Source organism: Lepisosteus platostomus, chromosome 6 (assembly GCF_059453375.1).
Source record: "Lepisosteus platostomus isolate fLepPlt1 chromosome 6, fLepPlt1.hap1, whole genome shotgun sequence".
NCBI classification, from domain to species: Eukaryota; Metazoa; Chordata; class Actinopteri; order Semionotiformes; family Lepisosteidae; genus Lepisosteus; species Lepisosteus platostomus.
Genome location: NC_142616.1, coordinates 23,912,851 through 23,938,130, shown reverse-complemented (window position 1 = coordinate 23,938,130; position 25,280 = coordinate 23,912,851). Strand labels below are relative to the sequence as shown.

At 36.8% G+C, this 25,280-nt stretch overlaps 1 protein-coding gene and 1 long non-coding RNA gene across 5 annotated transcripts in view; both read left to right on the top strand.

The window, feature by feature from the left end:
* exoc6 (exocyst complex component 6) overlaps positions 1-22,600 on the top strand; it is a 66,501-nt gene extending 43,901 nt beyond the window's left edge. For all 4 annotated transcript variants that reach the window (XM_088634948.1, XM_088634950.1, XM_088634951.1 and 1 more), the window contains 4 exons: positions 2,110-2,251; positions 8,536-8,609; positions 20,795-20,907; positions 22,065-22,600. In XM_088634948.1, the coding sequence (XP_088491074.1) occupies positions 2,110-2,251; positions 8,536-8,609; positions 20,795-20,907; positions 22,065-22,197 (462 nt within the window). In that variant the 3' untranslated portion in view covers positions 22,198-22,600. The remainder of the gene's footprint in view (positions 1-2,109; positions 2,252-8,535; positions 8,610-20,794; positions 20,908-22,064) is intronic.
* On the top strand, positions 8,616-13,462 carry LOC148661351 (uncharacterized). The gene is made up of 2 exons (XR_015939508.1): positions 8,616-13,009; positions 13,163-13,462. It is a non-coding gene; the product is annotated as an uncharacterized LOC148661351 (long non-coding RNA).
* Positions 22,601-25,280: the final 2,680 nt, after the last annotated feature.

Genomic DNA, 25,280 nt, shown 5'->3' with positions numbered 1-25,280 from the left:
TATTTACTATTTTTTCTTCCATTAAACAATTTGCTGTATAATTTTCATTTTCACTGTGAAATCCATTCATGCCATTTTAACTAATAGTTAATAGCCATTCAGCATCAGGTGAATGCATAATCTGGTGAATAAGCTCCATTTATAAAATTCCACTGATACAATGTGCATCTTTTTTAGGTTTTCCAAACTGATAAGAGATCTTTTTTATTGTGTTTAACATGTACTAGTGATTACCTCCTAGGGAGACAAAATTGCTATAAAACATTGGCGTGCCATTTCTTATTTCAAACTACTTTACGCATGATATGTGAATTATCATTACAATAAGCCTGTAGCCCAGTGCATGGTCAAAATAAATATTCTAATAATTCATTGTGCATTTTTGAGCAGTCACTATTGTGCCAGCAGACCTTGTATTTCCAAAAGCAACCTTGTATTGCACTCGTCATCGTGTTCTCCGCCTTAATCATCAAATCAGTGTTGCCTACTCTACTTTACCTGCATGTCAGAGCTGGTCCTGCTGCACATAAGAGAGCAAAACAGAAATGCTGCTGTTTAGAAATAGATATATCTGCATTTAAATATAATGAAGGTTAGAATTTTCCTTGACAACCTATTAATCTGCTTACCCTGTTATTGCATTACAGTTGCAGAATAAATAGGACACAGAGCTGATTTAATGGAGCAGTGAATTAAACCAAAGTGCAATACGTGTTCCATTAAATTAAAATGACATTTCCATTAAGTATCTCCGACCTATTACACTGTAATTAAATGAACTGTGGCCCATTCATTTCTTTCATACTTCCTTTCATATTGATATTGTCCTGCTTGGGGAGTAGAACTGCATGTCTCCCAATGTAATTACCATTGAGACTGGGGGACTTTCAAGCATGCTGGTTTTTGCATTGTTTCATGCATTCCTTTTCAGCAGTTCATCTATTCCTGTCAATTTTGGTTCTGCTACCACTTTTCTTTCTGAGCCCTGCAGCTAAGATATTGGCATCTCCACTGGACATTGGGGTTCTGTGTGGTTCCCAGGGCACTGTCTCTTCAAAAGAAACAAAAAAGATTCAAGGCACCAAATTTAGTTACAGTGTCCCAGGATGGGATCTGAGAAGGAGGCTTGACATGATGTGTTTTTATTTAGGCTACAATAAATATGCATGTCAGTGTTTCTCAACTGTTTTCTTTTTGAGGCATCAACTAAACTAGTGCAAGATTTTTTAAACATTCCAACATATTGCTGTATGTAAAAACTATTCTTAATGCATTATTTATATATAGAATTAGTTTATATGGGAACCATTTGTGTGTATCAGTTCAGAGATGTTTGTGCAACATGAAGTTGCACTGGGTTTCCAGTTTCACTGTGCAGGGAATGAGAAGTATACTTTTGTCATCCTTCTACACGATTCCCTGCTTTTCCATTTTCCTTTCCCACTTGCCTTCAACAGACCTAAATGATTTCCTGAACATTTCAGTTCACCATTATCATGATGCTGAAGTTTTATTTTAGACCGGTTACAGGGTTGGTTGTAAAATGCGCTGATAGCAACCAAGAAATTACCAGGGTTGTTAGACTGAGGAATCCCATTCCTTCTGTTCTTAAAAGAAGAAAGTGACCTACAATTCCTATTATCATTGTAATAGGAATTTCTATGACTTAATTAGCTGAAATTCAGTATATCAAAAGCTAAAAAAAAACATTGGGGTTTTGAAAAATAATTTTAATGACTTGGGGTTAACTGACAGTTCACCAAATTACATGTCGTTTATTGTTCTGTTATATGAACTGCATAAACGTATGTGCAGAAAAAGGTAGTGCATGCAGCTGTATTGTTTGCTTGTCTTTTTTTTGCAGTCGCACAACCCTGTTCATTTCAAGCGAGTATGTTCAGAGCTGTCAGCTTTGTGTCGATCTGCTTGTGTGGTCATGTTGCGTATGTGATTTGGATGCGTGTTAAAAGATTATGTAGGCAATCAGGGGAAACAGGCACCCCTGGCATTGCCTAGCAAGTGAACCTTAATCTTTTACCATGTTCTGTTGACCCAGCATATATGCAGTGGTTAAGAGAGGTCTTATGTTTTTTTCTTTTTTTCCTTCAGGGAAAAGTTGCTCAAACAGCCTGCATGTCAGCCTGCAAGCACCTGTCGACGTCCTTAATGCAAATGCTGCTTGACAGTGAGCTGAAACAAATAAGCATGGGAGCCATCCAGCAGTTCAACCTGGATGTCATGCAGTGTGAATGTAAGTGGGACATGTTAAGCCTAATAGTGTTGAACTGGGGATTTTGCCTTCATTACCTTGGACAACACAGCGCTCTTGTCTGTGGCAGATGCTTGGTAGGTTTGTGACGAGAGAGTGGAAGAACTACAGGCCTGCAATATCACAGTCACTCAGGTCAGCTTCTGTTTGGCATCTGGGTTTGGCTGCTTAAACTAGCAGGATTTACAGGTCATGCTTTGCTGTGAACAAAAGACTGTGATCATTCGAACAGTGAGCTTGAGGTAGCATGGCAAAAGGATGCTAAATAGCATAGTGCAAAGGCTAGTGTAAAAATGGTTCACATCAAGTTTGAATGAAGTAGAAATTGTCTAGTTCTGTTGGATAACAGGGGTTCTGTATATCTTTTTTTTTTTTTTAACTGTAACTGCTTAGGATCTGAAAAACTGAAAACTGTGCCAGTGTAGAGCACACTTTATTTTCATGGTGTACCTGACATGTCCATTCCTGATGCAGTATCAGTGATTTAAGGCCCTTTCCCAATAGAACAGTAGAGTACAAGTACAGCCTTTAGATATTGTAATGAGGTCCATAACCTGAAACCTACAGTAGTTTCGTAGCTACAGTGTGTTTCTATACTAAACTTATTTTTATACTTTCATTTAACCTTTACCCATTTCACTTTTATAAAGGCCTTACTTGAATAAATTAATTAATATGGTCAGAATTTTTTTGCAAACCCTAAACAGCACAATAGAATAACATGCATAAAAAGACACAAAGGGCAATACAATTTTTCACAAACATCCCATGACTGCTGTTACTGATCTGCATGTGCAGAGAACCCTTGACAGCTCTCTACGTGGAGTTCTGCTTATGAATGATTAAGACAAATTGTATGCCTGTAAAGTCATTTGCACAAATAGTTGTAACAGATTATGCTTGTTGTTATCAAGGTGGCCTTAAAAGTCCTTAACATAGTTTTTTTTTTCATAAAAACAGCAAACCTATGACATTGTAAGAAATAAATTCTGAATCTATTTAAATTGAAGTATTGTCTGCAATTAACACTGTGCTTGTAATGTTTCCATGTGTAATTAAAAGCATCTTCAATCAAAAAGCATTCCATTTATAAACACTGCCAATGGCACTCAATTGTTTGAAAAGAAAAAAATAATTTCATTTCACTTTGTCACATTGTGGTTTACCAGCACAGAACAAGTTCAAAGAATGAAAAAAACTGACCTGCTTTTCTTAAGGAATCCTATGATTTATTACAGCAGAGTGTACAATTTCAAATACCAGGTTGGCTATTAGTGGGTTTCCACCAGACGATGTAATTATAGCTTTCAACAATATAAAATAAATTGATGCACATCTAAAGCGCGAAGTACAATCTGATACACTCTTCCAGTTGAAGCTGTGACTTGTTAAGTCCAATATTAAAGTCTAACGGCCTTGAACTCTCATAACCTTTTTCAGTAGCTGGAGTAAAACTGGATCTTGCGAACTCCCAGCTTTGAAGGCTACGTTTTGACCCTCGGTTTTGCTCTTTCAAGCCACTCACTCAGCCCCTGCCCCCTCCCTGCAGCTTGTGCTGCCATTCTCCACATGCCAGAGCGCAGGACAACATAAACCACAGTTTTGCCAAGACAAATATCACTTCAACAGAGCACTTTTGTACCACTTGCTGGGTTGCTGTCGCACTTCGCCAAAGGCTACTCTTTGTTTTATGTAGCAAGAGTTTGGTGTTTTTGTTTTGAAGGACTTTTCTTCTAGCTATAGAAAGTTATCAGAAGTTTTAACAGCTCAAGTCTCTGTGTACCTGAATAATACGTTAGGACATATTTCTGAGGGGATTTGCGACCTACAACATCCTGAGGGGCTCGTCTGTAGCCTAAGGTTACCCTTTTTCATTGCTGTAATGTGAGACACAAAAGGCCAGCACCTCTTTCTACATATTTATTCAATCAGTTAGCTTGTGTGTCCTGGCTTAAATTGCAGCATCCCCTGTAGAAGTCCCGTTATTAAAAGAAGGGAAGGAAACTCTTAGTGCTTCACAACAGTTTTGGCTTCACATTTCCCCTGTACCTCTGTCCATGGAGGGACCCCTGCGCCCTCTTCATTGACAGAGAGGTGCCAGAAACTTGCATGATAAATTAAAACAGCACTCCACTGGAGCTGGCTTTGTGGCTCCATTCACAAGGACTGTCAGAGACACATTCCAGACATCACCCTGTTGGCCGTGATTTATGCCACGATTCATCGCCCTCCTCCAGTCCTTTTCTATGACGTTTCAGGATTAATGGTCACAGCGGTGACATTTCCATTAGCACTTAGGGTGCGCAAATAACTCACAAATGGCAGGTAGCTTCCTACTGTAAATGATAAATTGGTGAGGGGTTTTACCAGTGCTGGAAGGGCTTAGCAGTCCTATGTGTGAAGCCTGATATACAAAAGGGTTGGACTTTCACAGGGAAGAGGTGTCACCCCTCTCTGTATCAAACATGATGGTAGCACAACTGCTGGACTTTCCGAATAAATGCTTTTCAGTATTAGTGTGTAGGACCTACTCTTGTCAATACCGATTCCCTTTCAGTGCAGTATACTGTATTTCCAGTTTTAATGTGCTCCTGTCACTAAAAAATAGAAACCAGAACCAAAAGATGAGGGTATTTCAAGGGTTATGCACATTGTCCCTATATTGTCTCACAGAGAATTGAAAGCCTTCTAAGACAGTTTAGTTATTAATGGGGTGTGTCACCCTCAAACTTATTTCTACATGCAGAGGAATTATGAGTCTTTCTTGACTTAAAGAAGTGTGCTTTGAACTCCAATTGTGGGGTTACAGTGTTTGGAGAAGAACAACTATCAAGTTGACCAGATGTTCTTCGGGTTTCTTAGGGTTCTTTGACTTAGCTTGTTGTTCTGCGGTGCTAAAGTGAAAATATTTCTGTCCCTTAACTCAGTATTATTTAATTTTGAGCCATCTGCCTGCTTGAGTAATAACATTTTAAAACAATATTTGAGGGTGCTTGCTTTCATTGCAGATATGATTTCTTTTTACGTTCTTTTTACATTTTGACTTACAGAATCAGAAATCATTGCTCTGCCCAGAGCTTATGGATCAGGGCTGTCACTGGGCCACAACTATTAATATTAACTGTAACTATTAACTTTTAATATAAATATGTTTCTTTAGTAGAATTATAGATATGTCATGATTATAAAATACCAATTTTTAAAACATTATTTTATATCTACACCTTCAAAGAAGTCTAAGACACACATTTCTAACCATCTGTTTATCCTGTTGTTCAGTCTGTCAGCTCTCAATAAAAAGGAGCAAAATTAAGAAAAAATACAGAAGCCATTTCTTTAAAAATATATGTTGAGACAGAGTTGTAACTAAACAATCAGAACACAATCCCCCCCTCCCCCCCATGAGTATTAATTTCTAACAGTAAATACACTGTACTTTTATGATACAGATTTTTTGTAGTTCAAAAACGTGGCTCTTTCTTGCTGTTTTACTTTAGTTCACATAGTCAGCCAGGGACCACAGTTCTGTTGATCTCTGTATTTTAAAAGGGAAGTTTTCAGCCGTCTAAGGGCTGACGTGTTTTCCAGCAGTGGCCTCACTCATGTCCCACGTCACTGTCCTTTGGTCACCTCCGTCCGGGTCTGATTGGCTGACAAAACAGCGATCCTGAGCCTGACGTGAAAAGGCTCTGTATACTTCAGAAACAAACTTAATGAGCCATGTTTGAGACAACAATTTTGCATGAGTGTCATAATTAAGAGGGGGTGTTAGAAGAGGTAGGGAAGGGTTATTCTTTCCGCCCTATTTTTTGTCTTTTGCAGGGGGTTTTTCGACTTGATTGCACAGCGTCTGTTGATAGTGTGCCCTTTTTGAACATCTACCTTTCTCCAAACGTCTCATACCTGACTGCCCTGCTAAGCCTTCAGGCAGGGTTTTAATTTTACTGGGTGAAAGAGAGTTCATCATTGAGTTCAGCAAATCTGGTAAAAGGGGAAAAACCTGCTTCTGAACTATTTTAGGTGTCATTTCAGAGCTGGTGTGTAACATACATGGGACGAAGTGAACCATCTGTTATTTCATGTTACACTGGACTATTATTTTGTTGTTACTATATTCCTCTTTCACTCTAAATAGGAAGAAACACAATTGCTCTCAGAAAATAAACAGCTAAAGCACATTTATGTTTTGAAGTGAAAGGTAAAACTTTTTTTATTTTTCTTTCCATAACCTGTTTTAATTGGATATTTGTGAGTGTAATATGGCTGTATGACTATAATACTATTGAAATTTATTTGAAATACTATTGATTTTTTTTAACATGATTAATTCTGCAGGAGCAGAAAAAAACAAGACTGTTTTTAGTATTATTGTCTTTAAACCAGCTCACCTGAGACTGTGTGTTGACTGAAAGCACCTATGGTTAGTTCCTTTAGCCTCGAGGCATGTAATAGGAGAAGCATTGATCATCACAACCATAAGAACACAGAGGCTTCTTGAATCACTGACATTTCTTAGGATTTTGAGGCCGAACTCTCATCCCAAGATTAGAACAACCAAAAAACCTTCATTTCACTTTTATAGTGTTTATTTAATGACAGCATAATCTTCTTTTAAAAGACGGGGAGCAGTCATTGTATCTTCACTAGATCCCAGTTTAAGTAAAATGTATTTGTTATTCTTTGGGTGTTGGGTGTTTATCATTATTAATTAATTTGACTTTTGTAGTTATGGTTATTGCTACATCACCAGTCTGTTTGAAAAGAATATTATGAGAATGTCTCATTCAGCAGCTGGCCAAAATAACTACAACTATATACACATATACCATTGGTAAAATACAGGACTGAGATCCAGATTAAATGGACATAGGAATTAGTGATCAGAGTTGCTTGTAAACTGTAGAATCTGATGAGGCAGAAAACTGAGCATCTTATTTCCTACTTTGCATATTTTTCGTGTTTTAACCGGGAAACAGAGTTGGTGAAAGGCAAGATTAAAGAAACACAGTGATAAAGAATTAAACGTTAATTTTTAGTTGTAAATACAAATGATAATTGAATCCCTACCCAATAATGTTTTGTCTTCTTTTGTATTTAAAAAAATCTAAAGTTGCATAGCTTCACAGTGGGCTATGAACAGTTTCACTTTTTGAATTTCAACATCATACTGAACAATAATACTAATACAAGCCTCTGCCATACAATTTCCCTGCTTCTTATCCTTAATCTTGAGCAGGGCTATAATTTTGGTCCTTTAGCATTAGCTTAAAAACTAAGGGTATCATTAACCATAATTTCAGTTATTTTATTGTGATTCACTTTAGACAGCAGGGATATTGACGTATTTAAAAAATGTATGATTTGGAAAATATCCTTCAAAACAATTAAGGGAGCTGTGTGAGGTGAAAATCAAGTAAGCTGTAATGGAACAGAATTGATCTGGAACTGAAGGCTTACAATACTGTAGGTACAGTGAAAAAACATGTTGACAGATTAGGGGAGAAAGTGGCCAAAATGTATTTTTCAGTCGGTTTATCTTTATCCAGATAGAGGTAAAGAGGGTTAGTTTGTCTCTTAATTATTTTTCTTCAGGCTTTTCTCATTTTCAGTGTTTGGTGATCAGATGATCCCACTTCAAAACTTTCTGAAAAAAAGCAGCAAAATTCCATCATCAGAAACTTGTTAAAAGGCAAGAACAGACATTCCAGGCCAATAGTGATTGTGGTGATCAGAGCATTCCACCTGTTGTCTGCATGTTAAGCTAACCCCCCACCCTACTGTCTGTCTGTAATTGCAGTTTGGCTAGAGGTAGGATTTTTATTGAGCAGATGCTGTAACAAAAGCAGATGTTTAAAAATATGTTGACAGCGATGGAATTGGTGTCCTCTCAAAATACTTTTGTAATCATTCCCCCTGCGGGTAAAAATAGTAGAGAATGCTTAGCCCAGATGAATATAACATATCACGACTTGTAAACTTTATACAGGTTAACCTTGATGAACCCATTGTATTGAAGGATTACTCTAATTAAACACACGATAAAAAAGTCAGAAATGACTTTAATTTTTGTGGTCTTGGGTGTGGGATCAATTTAACTGTAATAATTGTACTTTAATGGGGGTAAATTCCTTCTTCACTGCGCAAGTCAGTGTGGCTCACTGTACACATAATAAACCGTATGTGCAGTGGCATGTTCCAAGGGTTTCTCTGTATTTTGCTTTCGAGCTCAGCCTGAGAGCGGTTTTGTGTGCGTTTTTGTCTTGCAGTGTTCGCTAGCTCCGAGCCGGTGCCGGGATTCCAGGGGGACACCCTGCAGTTAGCGTTCATCGACCTCCGACAAGTAAGTCTTCACTTTCTGCTCTCGATAAGCGATGCTGCAGTGGTGGGAGGAACGCCGAACTTTAAAGCGCCTTTGAGCTGCGTCGATGGGGAGCCCTTGATGGATTGTAGCTCTGTGCGCTTTATCGAACAGCGTTCCTCCACTCGCTGTGTACCTTGTTTATATCTACCACTTTCTGTCCTGAAGTATTTGTGACCTCTCAGTTGCTGCCAGAGCGTTGCTCTTCACAGGTACCTGGGGTTACAGAAGAGAGATTATGAAAACCTGTGCCACATACACCCTCCATTTCTTGTCAGTTAAAACCTCAAATTATAAAGAAATCCTTACAACTTGAATTGCATACTTTTTTATGAAGAAAGGTCTTGGTCATCTTTGTCTATGCCATTTAATTTAGATTATTTTATAAGATGCTTAAAAACCATATAGTGCTTAAAAATATTTTTAGATAATCACTGTGTGGAAGGATTTGTGAGTTTAGGTTATCTATAATAATTGTGTAAGACGTAAACAGCAATTTGTGTATTGTTGTCAGCCCATAGTAAAATTTGACAAAAAAAACTGAGTTAAACGTTGTACTTTAATTTCTTACCTCTGTTATTTTTGGGTGTATACAAACTGTATAGAGGTCCCTGCAGTCATGTCATTAATCCAGACACACATTGTAACTCTAATATATTCCAACTGTTCTATCCCGTTAATATTTCTAAACTGATGAACCATCCTTTTTTCATGTTACCTTACAAAACATATGTGTTTCAGGGAGGGTTATTTGGTGGTTGGTGCTACTGCTTCACAGCTCTTGAATCCTGGGTTCAGTTCTGGATGGGAACTCTGTGGAGTTGCATGTTCTCTCCTGAGTGCGTGTGGGTTTTCTCCTTGCTGTGTGGGATGATGGGGACTCTGTATTGTCCTGTGGGTATGTGTGTGAGCATAGTCTGTAGTGGACAAGCATCCTGTCCAGGGTGTGGTCATGCCTTGTGCCCTGTGCTCTTCTTGGTCCTGCAGCACCCCGGTTTTCTGATAACAGATGGATGGAAGTGCTTCAGGAATGTGTGGCGTGTTCTCAACAGTGCATTTAGTCAAAGACCTATCTTTACACGGTGCAGTTGGTTGAAAAGAAATAATGGTGCCAGTTAGTTTTAAAGATTCTCTGATAGTGTTCGTACAAAACATCAATAGAGACTGTTAAAGATACACATTTGCACTTTTTTGTGAAAGTCAGTCATCAATGATGATATCATCACAACATGCAGTCATGTTGTTAAAAGATAGTCAAGATGCTCATTTTTATCACTCATTTACACGATGCATTGACAGTAATTAATGTGCTTTTTTAAAAAAAAATAATACCCAATGCGAAACCTCACAGTTACTACTGTTTGCTTAACTTTAGTATGTACATTTTATAAATGGAAGCACCATTAAATTCTCTATTCCCGGATGTTGTTCACATCTGCAGTTTTGTGCTGGTAGGTGTGTCTTGTATTTTCACGTGCATACTGATCACACTCTTTCTTTTCTTATTATGTGGTCTGTAAACTTTCATTTATAACCAGTCAGCAGGTAACATTCTAAACCTGACCAATGGTTCTTTATAAAGTCAATGAGATTGTCCTCTGGGCATATCTGCAATTTAATAATTACATAAAAATGATATCAATGTGATGACAGCCAGGTATTTGAATATAAAGTATATTGTGTGTATTGTAGGCCTGCTCTAAACATTACTTAATATAAGGATGTATTGCACATGAGAGTAAACAAGACGTGCGTGAGAATTTGAGACATACTGACAACACGGAAGTCTGATAGTCTGTGTGTGGGACTTCTAAGATAGTTCTTTGTGTCAATAATGATGCATGAGTGAAGTATTTTATTGGAATATTTGAATTATTTGAAGCTGCACATGCTCCCATCAGTGAGAGAACTAGGAGAGTCTAGTTAAATTTTCCAGCACAACGATGAAACGACTCAGCCACATCAACGTGCATTTTTGAAGGGGATAAAATGTGAAGGTGCCTGATTTCCACTCTCGATCCCTTTATTCTCAAGCCAGTTATGATACTGAAGGAATCATTTAAGTGTTTTAAATGAGAGATTTGCTGTGAGAGCCACAGATTGGTTAAAGCGCTGCATGTTGAGAAATGTGTTGAAATGGTTCTTAAATCTCCAAAGGAATTCTTTAAAAGTTGCTGGCTGTTATATAAAGACATTTATGCTATAAGAAAAGGTAAGACAAAGCAAGTAGAACATAACATCAAAAAACATTTCTCTGAAATAGTTCTTTGAATCAAGCGATTTGGCACAAATGTGGGATTTTCTCACCACTAGCAGTGGTTGTACAAGTTGTCCCCCTTTCTGTGTTTAAATGTCTTAAGAAGGGCTTTTGTTCCATTTTTGAAAACTGAATGATTGTCATTGTTTTCCAGAGGTACCTAAAAAGAAACAGTACCTTCTCAGAAAACGCTCTTAAGGGGGTCATGGAGGTGTTGTGCAGTTTGAATTCGATACGGCTCTGTACATGGGAGCTTATGAAAGATAAGGAAGGAAGCCCAGTGGTCAGGCTCTTCCTGTTCACCCTGGCGGTGCCCTGGGGTCAGGCTCTCTCCGCTCGTGGTGCTCTCTGGAATAGCTGATGACAGGTAGCGGCTGATACAAGGGAAAGCTTGAGCAGTATCAAAGCTAAAAGCCGGGAGACCTGGGATCCGATGAGAGACTGTAGCTAAAAGATGGATCAGTGGGAATGCCCTTTTTTGAAAAGGAGCTGACCCAAGATTGAAAGATCATGATCTTTCTGCCAATCACCTGATCACTAATGGAAGCCAGTTATCTCAACAATGGTTCACTCTTTTTCCTCCCATTCATGTACTGTCATCATGCCTTAGTTTGAAATTGTTTCTTTGTCCCACTCCCTTTATTCCTCAATGGGGATTTTTTACAGCTTCTGTAGTCCTCATTATTTACTGCAAAACTGGATTCTCGCAGTTGTGCATTGATTGTCATCTTTTTAAAGAACATTAGTAATTTTAGCGCCAGTATAAATGTATTTATTTTGGAGTAAAATGCGTTCGAGTGATTTGGTACTTTTCAGCACATTGATAAAGCCTGCTGTAAACATGTAGGATTCCTAAAGTGTGCTTAACTTTTCTTTCGCAAACCTTCAGGCTCTGCAATTCATCCTGGTTCTCGCTTTCAAGCACTTGTGGGCTGGTGGCGTAAAAAAACACTTTCTCTTCTCTCGGCCCTGTTTTCTTACTCTGGGGTATGGCAATGTTGATTGAAAAGTCTGAGTTGCCTGATGAGGAAGGGTAGAAGGTGAGGTTAACTGCTGTCCCGGCAACCTCTTTCCTGATGTAGCAAAGTGGTCATTGTGATCAGAATGGTTTCGAGTCAATAACAGGTTCAGGTCCCGAAAGCTGAAGATGTGAATAATGTATGTGAATAGGAAGATGTGAATGCATTTAGTAATAGGTCTGCTTGATTTATTTTGTTATAAAGGTATAGAATTTGGGGGCATTTTCCCACTTACTACTTATGGTTTTCCAGATAAGACACAATATTTTAGGTAAATGTGCCCCTGTTTAAATATGAAATTGTTAGTTATTGTAATATTACAGGCAGATAGCGTTGCAGTATTGCTGCATATTTGCCTTACGCTTTTGACTAGAGCATGTATTTATGGATACAACGTTTATTGATGTTTGCCCAAAGCTATACCTGTACCTACTGTATTAGTAGACAATTTGGTAGGGGAACAGGAAAATGCATTATTGACATGCAGGCAATAATAATTGATAAACGTCTTGAAGCTGTGTGTGTGAAACGTGTTCACATAGCGCAGTGGTGATCATCTGCTAGTCTCCCAGTGTTCACAATGCCCCTTTAATGCACTAAACTAATCCACTGTGGTTTTCCTTTGCTGAAGGAGGGAGTCCTGTGGGAAACCAGAGCACACCAGGGCACCCTGGGGCAGTGGACGCTGGGCCCACAAGGAAGGCCAGCAAGTCGTTTTGATTCTGGGGGGAGTGACATCACCTCTGGAGTTTTCTGTTTTTTTTTTCAGTTTTGTAGTGCCAACACGTATCATAAGTAGAATTATGGTCACCCCCTCGGCCACATCGCTTCAGAGTGTGCAGTTTCTCCTTGCCCTTGATGTTACTGGCAGTCTATGTGCCGGGGGCCGTGTGTGATGGTTTTGTACAAGTTTCAGTTGCCAAAGCAAGAGTATCAGTTGGTGCACGTAAGTTCGTAAAATCTTGTTGAAACATTGTTTACTGGATAGGATAATGTTTCATTAAAGAAGTCTGGATACCAAGGTGGCCACAACAATAGCAATTGTTTTTTTTACTTGAACTTAATGAAGCTTTCTGAAACACGTCAAGTAACCGGAGCGGATTTATGTATTAGAATGACTACAAAAGATTAATTTAATGAAAAGTTAGAAATTGTTCACTGCCCAGTGACAGTATACAGTGTGAGGCAGTTTTTGAAATTGGTCTTTTTGTGTTTAAACCTAAACGTCTGTCTCTGCTGCATGGTATTAAGGTTAGAAGTCTGAACAGCAGGTCAGGCACTACATTTGGAAGACAGAACACCTGAGAGTAGTAGACCGGACGATTCATTGCTTTCTATGAATACTGAATACTCGCAACAAGAGGGTTTGCTTTTTGCCAGCATACAGAACACTGCTTATCTGTTAATAATTAACAAATAAAAATAAAAGTTAGTTTTTAAAGGATGTTCTAAATCCACACCATTGTAAGCTGTAGTATTGAGCGTGTTTGTTTCCAAAGAAGCAGCTGAAGATTCTATTTAATTTCCAGCTCATATATATTTCAGTAAAAACATTTTTTTTTAATATTATTTTTTCACAGTTAAGTTTTTTCAGTTTAGAACAGGCTATCAGGTTGTTACCAAAACAGTAATTTATATATTTTGAGAATTTATTAAACATGTTTTAAAGTCGCTTTTGTGAGACACTAGCTTGTCAATGTAATCTACCCTTTTTATTTTATTGTACCCATTGTTGGCAAGGTTTTAACAGTTAATCAGAATGTTCCTGACTTTTTCTATATTATTTTTAATGTAGCGTGGGAGGACTGAAGTGGAATCAGAGACCATTCAACCCAAGTAATTTTTACAGCAAAGCATGATTTCCTGCCTGTCTGTAAACTCTATCCTTGTTGAATAACAGTTACCATGGTAAAATAGTTATTTAACAACAGTCTAAATGAAAAAAGAGTGAGCCTTTAATTACATTTGCTGCTGTTACAAAACACCCACAACGTTAGACCTACAGATCAGGTAGAGCAATTATTATAACATGAATGACTGTCTGAATGACAGGTCAGGCCCTAAAATTAAACAGTTAACATTTTTTCACTTTTTTAATTCATTTAAAGAGGTGTGGAGGCTTTTATCCTTTTGAACTAATTTGCACGCCACCTAAAAAAAAAGTAAGCAAAAAAACTACTCCTCGGGGGCAGTTTTGACATATTAAAAGGTTTTTTTAAATTTGGAAGGAAATGATCACCTTTTACACAACCTCTGAATTATCTTATGCAACATGACTAAAATGTTAAAAAGAAGTGTTTGAAGTGTATTTTAGGTGTGTATGACATTCTAACAGGCATGTTAGTCTGCAGACTTTGGGAAGATAGAACTGGTTTAGTCTAGACAGCAGTAAAAACTTTTGCTTTACAAATGCATGATTTTGCAAAAGTTAGAGATGATGCAGATATTGCCATTTCTTGATGTCCAGATCAGTAGTTAAAGCTAAGTCAGTTTTTATTTCAAGATGGCATGAAAGCAAGATTTGTGACAAGTTTGTGACCAGATACAGAAAACCCTTTTCTAATCTTTTTCGCCTACAATGCAGATTAATGTTCATCTTAGTAATGGATGTTTTGGATAAGGCAGACGCTTGTGCAGAAGAGGCTAAGACTCTGGTTCCATCAATTAAATGAAATGATCAGAAGCCGGTAAAACCGGTCTGTGAACTCAGCGATAGAGAGGTGCCAATGGATCTTGTGATAACTGCTCTTAATTTTCTTGATAACTTATCATGCTTCAGTAGTCAATATTTAGAAGAATGGAATGGTGAGAACCTTTCACATTAAAACAAAAATTAAGTGAATGGCTGATTTTTTGGTGCAAAATTTTTAAATTCATATTTGAGTTTTATTTTGAGAAGGCATGTGAGTTCTTGCAGTGCCAAAGTAATATTGACACTTTATTTTCAAGTCATCATTGTCATTGATGTGAAACTTAAATTACATTAAATTCATTCATTTTGGTGACAGTGGATTGCCAGTATTTGATAGAATTTTCTACATGTCGAGAAGGAAAATTGAATCAACATACAGGTCTCTGAATTAACACCATTTCATTTTATTGTCTTTCAGCCAAGGTTTTTTTATAGCTAAGAAAAAATGAAACTACACAATGAATTTGCAGTATCCCATAAATGTGCAGCCTGGATTCGAATTATAGACTACACAGGATTGTTAACCAGCGTTTCAAATGCAACCGATTGTGTTTTCACATCAAAGTGAAGATGTGTCATCATAACTTACCTTTAGGCTAAACAGAAGTGTTTTTTTTTTATTCTTACATTGTGCATACCTCATTTTTTCAGGACAGGAGTGACCTATCCTTATCTTTGAGGAAGATAAGTGATTAAACACAGTTTACAGTGCCCATTAACAGAAGTTGTATGTTTTTGTGTAATTACGTTTTCGAAGGTATTTACCTTATTGTGGATTTATGTCTCCTTAAGCAACTCTTTAATCACTTACTTACATATTTTAAGCTTTTTTTTTCCAATTTGTGTTTAGACATGAGCTGTAGGTTTAACAGAATGTGCAAAAATTAATGTATTCTTTTTTGCTTTGTATAATTAGATGTATATTTATTTATAAATTATATATATATAAATTTATATAATACAATACATATACATTTAAGTATATATTTTACATCGGTATTCACATTCAGTTTTTAAAACAAAATGCTAGTTTGTAGCTTGTGGATTTTGTGTGAGGAGAGGGTTCCCTGTTCTCAGGAAATTTCTTGCAAGCTTGTGCTTGCCACATGGGACTGTTGCTTATAGCGTTTCCTTTGGTATTTTGTGTCCTTGGCTGTTAAAATTAATAATGGGATTTGCTAAACATCTAGACTAGGGAATGTTTCTACCATCACGGTAAAAGCCTGTAAACAGTCCCTGAGACAAGCTTTTTCCCACTTCAAAGTCTACGTGTGACAGGAGTGCCAGGGAATTAGAAGGAGATGTATTCTAGTTGACTATAGGGCATGACAAACAGCTTCTGCTATTTTAACTTGAGAACTGGATTTCTGGAAAAGTATGCTGCCCTGTGGGAAAATAAGGTTTAAAAGGGATTAGTCTGAACCCAAATAACATCTAGCTTGTTTCTTGCAAAGCAAATCAATGTTTACCTGGTGAGTATTTTGTGAGAATTCACTCGCGTACTCTTCCAGATTACCATTGTACAGCACCTACAGACGAGCCTGTGCCGCTGATAGAGCTGCTGTCAGATGTACATTCAGGAATGTACACTGTGTATTCCAAATTACAGCTGTTTTTTGTCATTACAGAAGAATGGCAATTATTTTTATGAAATAAAGGCAACTTTATCTTAGAAAATCAACTCAGATTTTGTTTAAACAGTTTAAATGTTGCAATGTAAGTCTTCAGGCAAAGTCTTATTATTATAAATTATTCTTGCACTAGATGTCTTCAAGTAGCAGTAGTATATTGTAGTAGTTCAGGTGGGGAGCTGCGTCAGCTTGCGTAGGCTGCAAAGGAACAAGTAATAGGTTTATTCCATGCTGGAAAAAAAAGAAGAAAGAAAACACAGCATTTCAGCCGTGGAGAAAAGAGGCACGTTGTGTTCTCTTTCTTCTTTTTTTCAGCATGGAATAAACCTATTACTTGTTCCTTTGCAGTAGTATATAGGTATTCAATGATTTAACATCAGCTGAGGTCTTTACATACTGTCTTGTGTGTTTGACACTTCAATACCTTTAACTCATCTGATTTTTAAAACAAAAGGTTGCGCAGTTGTTTTGCTTTAAACCATGGGAATTTCCAATTAACAGATTCTAGATTTTGTACACATCCTTCAGTATTTTTTTTTCTTTCCATATGCTTGTATTACCTTCCTTCAGAGAGTTCACTTTGTGGCGTTTTATTTGGCTGAACAGTACTGCAGACAGTTTGGTGTGTGTTGACCCTTATCATTGACAAACGCATACATGTGAATTTTTTTTTTAAACTGTTGTGTTGGGGATAACGCCTTACACACACTCACTTTCCCATTTCCTAAATTTCAACTAAACTCAGTTGTTACTTATTTTTTCTATCTACTTTTTTTTCAAATTTGGTGCCACAAATACAGAGTATGTGCAAAGCTGTAAAAAAGGAACAGAAAAGATTGAAAGAAAGAGAATGAAATCCTGTCTCTATTAGACAAGTATAAGCATTTGCCCAATTAGGCCCTGACCTGGCCCCCACAGCAGGAGACTTAAACTGTGCACAGAGAGGGGTCCTTTATACCTCACATCAAAGCACAGACAGGATGCAATAGAGCAGAAATTGTCTACAAAATAAAGAAATTATGAGGTTTCTTACTTCCATTGCTCGATGTATAAGTGTATATATATATTTCTTGCATTATCTTGTTTCCTTTTTGGTGAACCTTTTTGTACCACATCTCCCCAGGAAGGAGATAAGAGGGGTGAGATCTCTGTAGGAGGAGTAAGCATCACATTGCCTGATAAGAAATCGGGCATTGTGTACTAATATGTCCTTATTGCAAGTGTGACAATGGCTTTGATTGTAGATTGCTTTTTCTTTCAGTTTTCACAATATGTGCCTCCCTGCAAAGTTTTATTGTTTATTTAATGTATTATTTATTATTTAAGTTTTAAGAATGGTTTATTATTTAATGTTCAATTAATGTTTGAGTGATAAATCACTGTTATAAGTTGTAGACCTTGTTTTATTTTTTTTCACATAAAAAGCATAAGAGCAAATCTCATCACCCAAGGTGTCAAGGAGGTGAAAATGGCTGTTTTCGAAGGCCTTTGTGCACAACAGAAGAGAATACACTTGGCTCAGCAGCATGATTGCTTTCTTACTTGGAAATGGGCTAATCTCCTTCATGGGTTATCCAGGGGTCAGGCAGCAGGGATTTTTTTCTTTCCTCCTCTTTAGTGGATCAGCTACTATGTGTTTTAATAACAGCCTCCTCTCCTCTGTTAATTATGCCTACGGGCAGTGAGAAAACAACATTTATCTGTTGAAACAGACTAAAGAAGCAAGTGTCCCAACATGTTTATCAGCCACATAGAACCTCAGAGAAAGGTAATTACATATGCAATTAGTTGGAGGAGTGACTGGGAGACTATGGGTTAATTAATTGCTTAAAATGTATTTCTAAAGGCCACGGTTTTGGCCTTGGATGCAGGTCTTTTGAAGGGAATCGGCATGTATGGAAATCTTTCAAGAGGACTGCCCTCAAACTGAAGCAGAGTAAACCCCCCTGTTTAAAAATATTTGTTGTATAGAAATAATTATAGTGTAGGTCTTCCTCCAATATACTGTATATACCACTGATGTTTTCTTCATTTTGTCTCCAGTATCATCCTGTCAGCTATAGTACACTTTCTTTTCCAATGTTACTTCCATTTGGTTATAGATTTTTTGTATTTTTAAATATATATATGTTTGGCCCTGCCTGTTTTTAATTAAAAAATCGGACTCATGTAAACGTTCCAAGCAGTGACATCTTGCAGTTTGTTGGTGGTGAGCCCAGCCAGTTTGCTGACAGACAGGCCTGCCTGGAATGGCGAGAAACATGCCCTGTCTTTTTGTGCTGTTGTTTTGTTTTTTCGTTTATTGTCAAATTGTTTTTTTCACATTGCGTAAAAGGGCATCCTGATGCTGGATTCTGAGTATTTCCATCCCCTTGCAGAATAGCCTCGTGTGTAATAGGATTGTGGACAATAGTGAACAATTTATAACAAAGACATGTTTATATGTAATTTTGTGTTACATCTTCACAGACTTTAAGACTTAACTGTTTTGATTACACATTTTCACATTTTTGAGCAGTTGTTTTAGTATGTGCACAGTGTGCAGCACCTACACTAAACTTCTTAACTCCTTCGACTTTACTCTCACAGCACACCTAATGTAGTAATTCTGGGTAAATGTCAGCAAACTTCTGGATTCAAAACGGTGATTAAGATTATACACCTCATTCATTGCTGTGTTACTCAGAACTGAGGACAATACCTTTCTCTTAATTTTGGCAGCCAAGACCTGAGTCAATCCTCATGTTCGAAATCCCGGAATGATTTCCGATCATTTAGTTCCAGGATTCACAACACAATTTTTATTATACAATCTATGGCAATTGCAGTCACAAATCAATTTTGTTATAGGACATAAACACTGTACAACTGTACAGTCTAGTGTTCATTTTTATAGTAGATGCCAAATCCATGCAGTGTTTGAAAACTTTCTCCTGCCTGTCTATAATGCAGATGTTATTTCACCTCTCTTTATTCTTCATTTGGCTTTACTATAGGAGGAAATGGTGGATGTATGACAACTAGAACAAAAATAGGAAAGCTGATCTGATCTGAGATCACTCTGTCCTCAAAGCTTTGCGGGTTTGTGATCTTGAACCACAGAAAACCCAGGATGTTCCTGGGAAACAGCTCACTTTAAGGATTATTTGGATTTAAGAACAGGCTTATAAAAGATATCCTTTTTTGTTGGCTACACCTAAATCTTACATTTTTGGAAGGTGTTGGCTTGAACTAAATCATGCATTAAAACAAAATGAGAAGGCAGATCTGTTAAGCTATTATCACCTAATGGCATCTGAAATCCTGTGTTAATACAGTAGTGCTATTTATAAAACAGCCTCCATAACACAAAAGAGTTTGTATGTTCCTTTCCACATGCTGAAACAGACCATTTCTGTTCACTTGGGAATCTATGGTTTGTATTCAAAAAGGTGAGGCAGAAACGCAAAACTGCAGCATATGTTTTTTGAAGCTGCAAGTGTGTGAATACGTACAGGTCAATACACAGATAAGCGTTTATGGCGAAGCCGTTTGCAGAACATGATATGCACAGTTATTTTTCAGTTTCAAAAACAGTTTTATAGTTTTGTATTCATTTTGTCATCACTGTCTTGTGTGAATTAGAATGATTTGCCACGATTAAAGCACAATGATCAATATTGTTGATAACTAGGAGTCATCTAAATTTTATTTCCATCGTTATTTTAATGATTAACTATCTGTATGATTACTATTATTGAACCTGCTGCCTAGTGCATCTTTGTTGTGGCCTTAGAGTAATGTAGCCTTTTGTGTGTAACATATTGGAAGAGATACAATAGTAAAAGGGATATTTTGTTTGTTTTCAAGATGTTTTATTATTTTTCTCTGTAATAAACCTCATCATTCAGTTCCTTATTGGCTCTTCCTTTCCATTTTGAGGTCTCAGCAGATAAAGCAAGTTGAATGTACTTTTTCAAATATCTTCAAATACCTTGGCAAATATAAATGTAGCACATATCGGTAAGCTGATGTGGGTTATTTTGTTCCACTTATATTTTGATACCCTTTGAGTTAAAAAATAAAATAGGGTTTCTGATAGCATCTGCACAGCTGTGTAAGTTCATATTTTCAAGGGAGCCTAAGGTTGTTTTCTTTGTTCATTGCTCTTTAGTACAGCTGACTCTGTTGGATCATTTGTTCTGTTCTTTTTTTCTAATTATCAGACACTGCTCATGAAAAAAAAAACATATCTGTTGCCATTGTGTAAAACCCATGTTTATACGGCAGTGAAAGAGACATCTCCTGTTGTACATGAGCTGATCTCTTTTAAACACTTCTGAGCTGTTTGCTTTCTCTCAGTGTGATGGGGTTATAGTGCTGTCTGATTACCCTTATATTGGAATACAGTTCACACATGGGAAAGGACTCGATGGGAGAGCGGTCTTATAGAAATAGGCTTGAAAGATTGCATCTTTAAGGGTATAGAGGGCTATAGAACCAAACACTATAAGCATTAAAAAATAACAGTGCTTGTGACCTTACTTTGGTTATATATTTGTAATTTAAAACCAATTCATTGTTTCCAGCTTCTTGATCTCTTCATGGTGTGGGACTGGTCCACCTATCTGGCCGACTACGGCCAGCCTACGTCCAAGTACCTGAGGGTCAACCCCTCCACAGCTCTTGCACTCCTGGAGAAGTGAGTTTCCAGTTCCTGTTTCCCTGTTATTTAAGGAAAAGACAAGAAGCTTGCTTAGTACCACAGAATTTGTGAGACCTGAAAAGCTTGTAAAATTGTTAGGTGCCCAGTTTCTGATATCTGTATCAGAACATTTTTATTTCAGTGGTCACGTGAAAAATATTTTGATTTGTTTTTTTTCTTATAGCTGAAGTGATCGGCAGGTTTCTGCTATTGTTCTACTTTCAGACTTTTGAATCCAGATGTACTTTAGGCCAATATTTATATGCAAAAAATAATATTGCAGTTCACAGAGAATTACAGAAAAGGTGATGATTTCAGTCAGGCTTTCACTTATAGCTTGAGTCAGATATTGCATGTGTTATTCAAGGAATACATCAATACATCCTGGAAAACATACTTTGAATACTGCAGTCTTGTTTATATGTGATAACTAAAATTAAAGAATGAAAATTAACCAGTAGAATTATCTTGATTTTTTCAAATATGTTTAACTTTTATGACTTAATTTTCGCACTTTTTCTCTGTTAAATGCATACACAGAGTCTACAGGGGGTATGTATCCTGTTGTATCCTGAATGGGGTCTGTCCATTACTGTTTAGTAACTGACATTAGATCTATAAGGTGTTATTTGTACACAAACATGGTTTAATTCAAGTTTTTCTGTGGTCACTTCACATTCATTTTATTAAACTCTCTTGCTTTGAGAAGAGCATGGAAAGCTACATTCAGATATACTGTATGTACTCATAAGCTCAAATGAAATTTTGTGCTTAAATGTGCCTGACATTTCATTGACAGATAAAGGAAAATCTCTGTTATGTCATTGTTAGAGTAAAAATTAGTTTAGCGATACTGAGATAATGATTCTCATGTAATAGTGTATTCATAAAATGCAATAGTATTTATAGTTTTTCTGTTGTATAAAACGTGTTGCTATAGAATGCTGAGAAATGCATTCACATGTCAGGCTTCTAAATGTTATAGACATATATCATGCTGTAAAATACAATATTTTAACATAGGAACCGGCGTGTTATAAAACAAATACAGATATGTATATGTATTTACACTCTTGGATTAGTCTCAGGTCTGAATTGATCAGGGAAGGCTAAGAATAGAAACAGCTTGTCCTCTGATTGTCTGTTTCTTACAGGATGAAGGACACAAGTAAAAAGAACAACATTTTCTCCCAGTTCCGAAAAAATGACCGTGACAAGCAGAAGCTGATAGAGACTGTGGTGAAGCAGCTGAGGAGCCTGGTGAATGGGATGTCCCAACACTCTTAGGAGTCCTGGTCTTTGTTATACTTACACATTGTCTCAGTGTCCCGCATTTCAGTTAGAGAAATACTTTCCTGTTTATACCAAACTGGATATAGTGTAAATACGATCATAAGAGCACTTACTGGAGCCTGAAATGTTAGTTCAATGTTTTTTAATGTATTTTTAATGGATGAAAAAAGTTTTGTATATTGTGAATGTGCAATGATTGTATCACCACAAAGAGGGTGTTTCAAAACAGACTGGGAATGTATAAATCGCAAAGTCATAGAATGGATAATGAAGTCCTTAAGTGAGACTGATGTTCAGTGAATCATTCTGGAAAGACTTCATACAGGTTTCACGCTGCGTAATATCGAGAGGGTTTTTTACTGTAAATATTCTGGGGATATTAAACACTACAGTCTGACATGCTTCCTGTGGTTCTTATTGAAATATCAAACCGCTTTTAATCAATGAACAATTGCCTACAAATGGCCATGCATGACCTGTATTCAAATGGTTTTAGGGAGGAGGGAAGCAGCAAGTCTACTTTTTATTTAGAATAGCTGCAGTTTACAGATTTTTTACAGAGGCTAAAAAGATGTATCCTTTAAGAAGTAAAATCTAAGTTACCATTATTAACAAAAAAAACGATTTACATCCTAAAACACTACTCAGCTTTTCTGTTAAGTTTTCTCAGGGTGAAAATGTCAGCTTTTGAGTTGAGATGCTTTAGAATTTCAAGTTAAGACTTTATTTTTAATGAAACAGCAATAATGGGTAAATGTGCAGCCTCATGCAAGTGTAAATGCTTATGTTTAAATTATTGTTTTAAGATCACAGTTTTTACTGTTTCTGCACTACTGTAATGGGTGTTTTGCACTGAAACTTTTTAGTGATGAATGTGTTTGGAAGTTGCATCTGTAAAAATGCAGAACATTTAATTCAATTTTGAAGTAAAATGCAATAGAAAGTACAGTATTATGTGAAAATAAGTTGGAATAGGCAGGGGATTTAAAATATGATCCCTTAACCTTTTAATTTGTAATTGGACTTAGTATTTTATATCCTATTTGTTTGAATTTCTTAAGAGCAGTGTGACATCTGCTGCAGTGAAGCCAGTGCACTCCTGTCTCTTCTCTTTACTAATAGCTTTTTACAGGCTGTCACTGCTTGATCTGTACATTTCAGGGTGATGTTAGAAAAACATTTTTAATACAGTTTTAATGTAAGGGATTTCACTTAATATTTCATTTTACAGGTATCATGACTGCCATTTCTTACTAAAGGATTCCTTGTAACATTTCATTACTTTATCACTGAATATGTTTTGAACACAAATTGTTACATCTTGCTCTGGAGAAAATAAATTAAGCTACCGATTTTAGTTGTTTCCACTGTTATAACAGCTGAATTATTTATTCTTTCATGTGTATCTAATATACCTCACAGATGCATAAAAGGATGAAACATTTCATAGATTGCTTTTTTAGAATATGCAATTGATATGTACATTTTAAATCAATGTATTTGCTTTTTTTAAGTAGATTGTTTTACATATTCATTATTTTGTGGAATATCTTAAATGTAAAATAATTGTATGTATATAATTTAAATAAATGCATTGCAAAACTGGCAATTTAACCTATGTTTCGCACTGAATAGTTCGCCCTAATCCGTTATCTTAAAAGCTGATATAGGACGTTTTTTACTGGTACTGCTAAGGCGAGTACGTACACCATGAAACTAGTTTTGAATTTGCATTCATAATGAATTTACATCCTGAATAGATTTAGATTTATCTTCCATTGATAAATATCTGTATATCTAGTATGATTTGCCTTTAGCTTCCTATTCATATCAAATGTGCATATTGTACAGTACGCCTTATCAAGTTTCGTTTTTCATGGTAGTAAACACTGGTGATGAATGTAGTCGGTACGTCAATTTGAAAACCCGTTTGTTTACTGTGTCCTGTCCATCGGTAGCAGTTTTGGGATAAAAAAAGTCAAACCTGTCTTAAAGCAGATACGATCACGGTTGGTCTTCAGATAAACTGTAATATTCATCACTAATTTACATGCGGGTTTTTTTTTTTACTGATTAATTATTTTTAATGGTTGGATGTTAATAATTTGCCTTATTGACTACTTGTGTTCATAGTACATTTTACAGCAATGTGAACTTTAAGACTTAAAATGGCATACCTGTGAATCGCAGTTTGCCTGCGCTTTACCTTTGAAACATCCCAGCAGTTAAGAGTGCGTTTGATAAGGGATCTTAAGTATTTAAACGTCAAGAGCCATGGCTGCGGGATGTTTGGACCCGAGAGGGATGCTGTCAGTGACAGTAAGCGCCTACTGCACCTGGCGAAGTGGGGTCTCCGCCGAGTAATTCGCCGAGCACAAACACACGGCTGACACCAAACTGAAGGAAGACCGTGCATTAAAACTGAGGGAGGATGCTACCAGTCTTTAACTTTAAGCGAGTACACCAATTCGGCGGAATACAAAGTGAGCTTTTCAGACTTAACGAGAATAGGTTTGCTGTTCCTTAGGTAAAACGTTATTCGTGTCAGTTTTTTCTTCCTGTAAACTTCTGGCATTGCGTGATGAGAATCCAATCCAGGCTAATTGAGGAAAAGGTTCGAAAATGCGCTATTATTTCAATGGTTTTCATGTTCCTTTTCAATGTTTAAAGGCGTAAGGTTTTTTTTAATCTGTTTTATTGTGTTTTCTGGAGCTTATCTGTATGATACACACTTATTTATATTCGATTGTGAGGGAGAGGACGGTTTTCCACCTCGTACATTTTAATTCGAAGCGGATGTTCATATTTAACACTTAGTATTCCAGTTCATTTGTCTTTGTACTTCTTTCTCTTTTCTGACAAAAAAAATGTGATTTCAACCTATTTGCTTCGTTAAGAAAAACAGATAATCAAATCGACGATTTGAGTCATAGACTTTTAATGTCATCCGTCACCAACTTAAAGCGGGAACAATACGCATATAGCTATGCAGATCAACGCGCAAGGACCGCTGTAATAAACGGCTTCGTTAGCAATATGTAAACCTAACTATAAACAGGTAAAGATTATTTGATGGA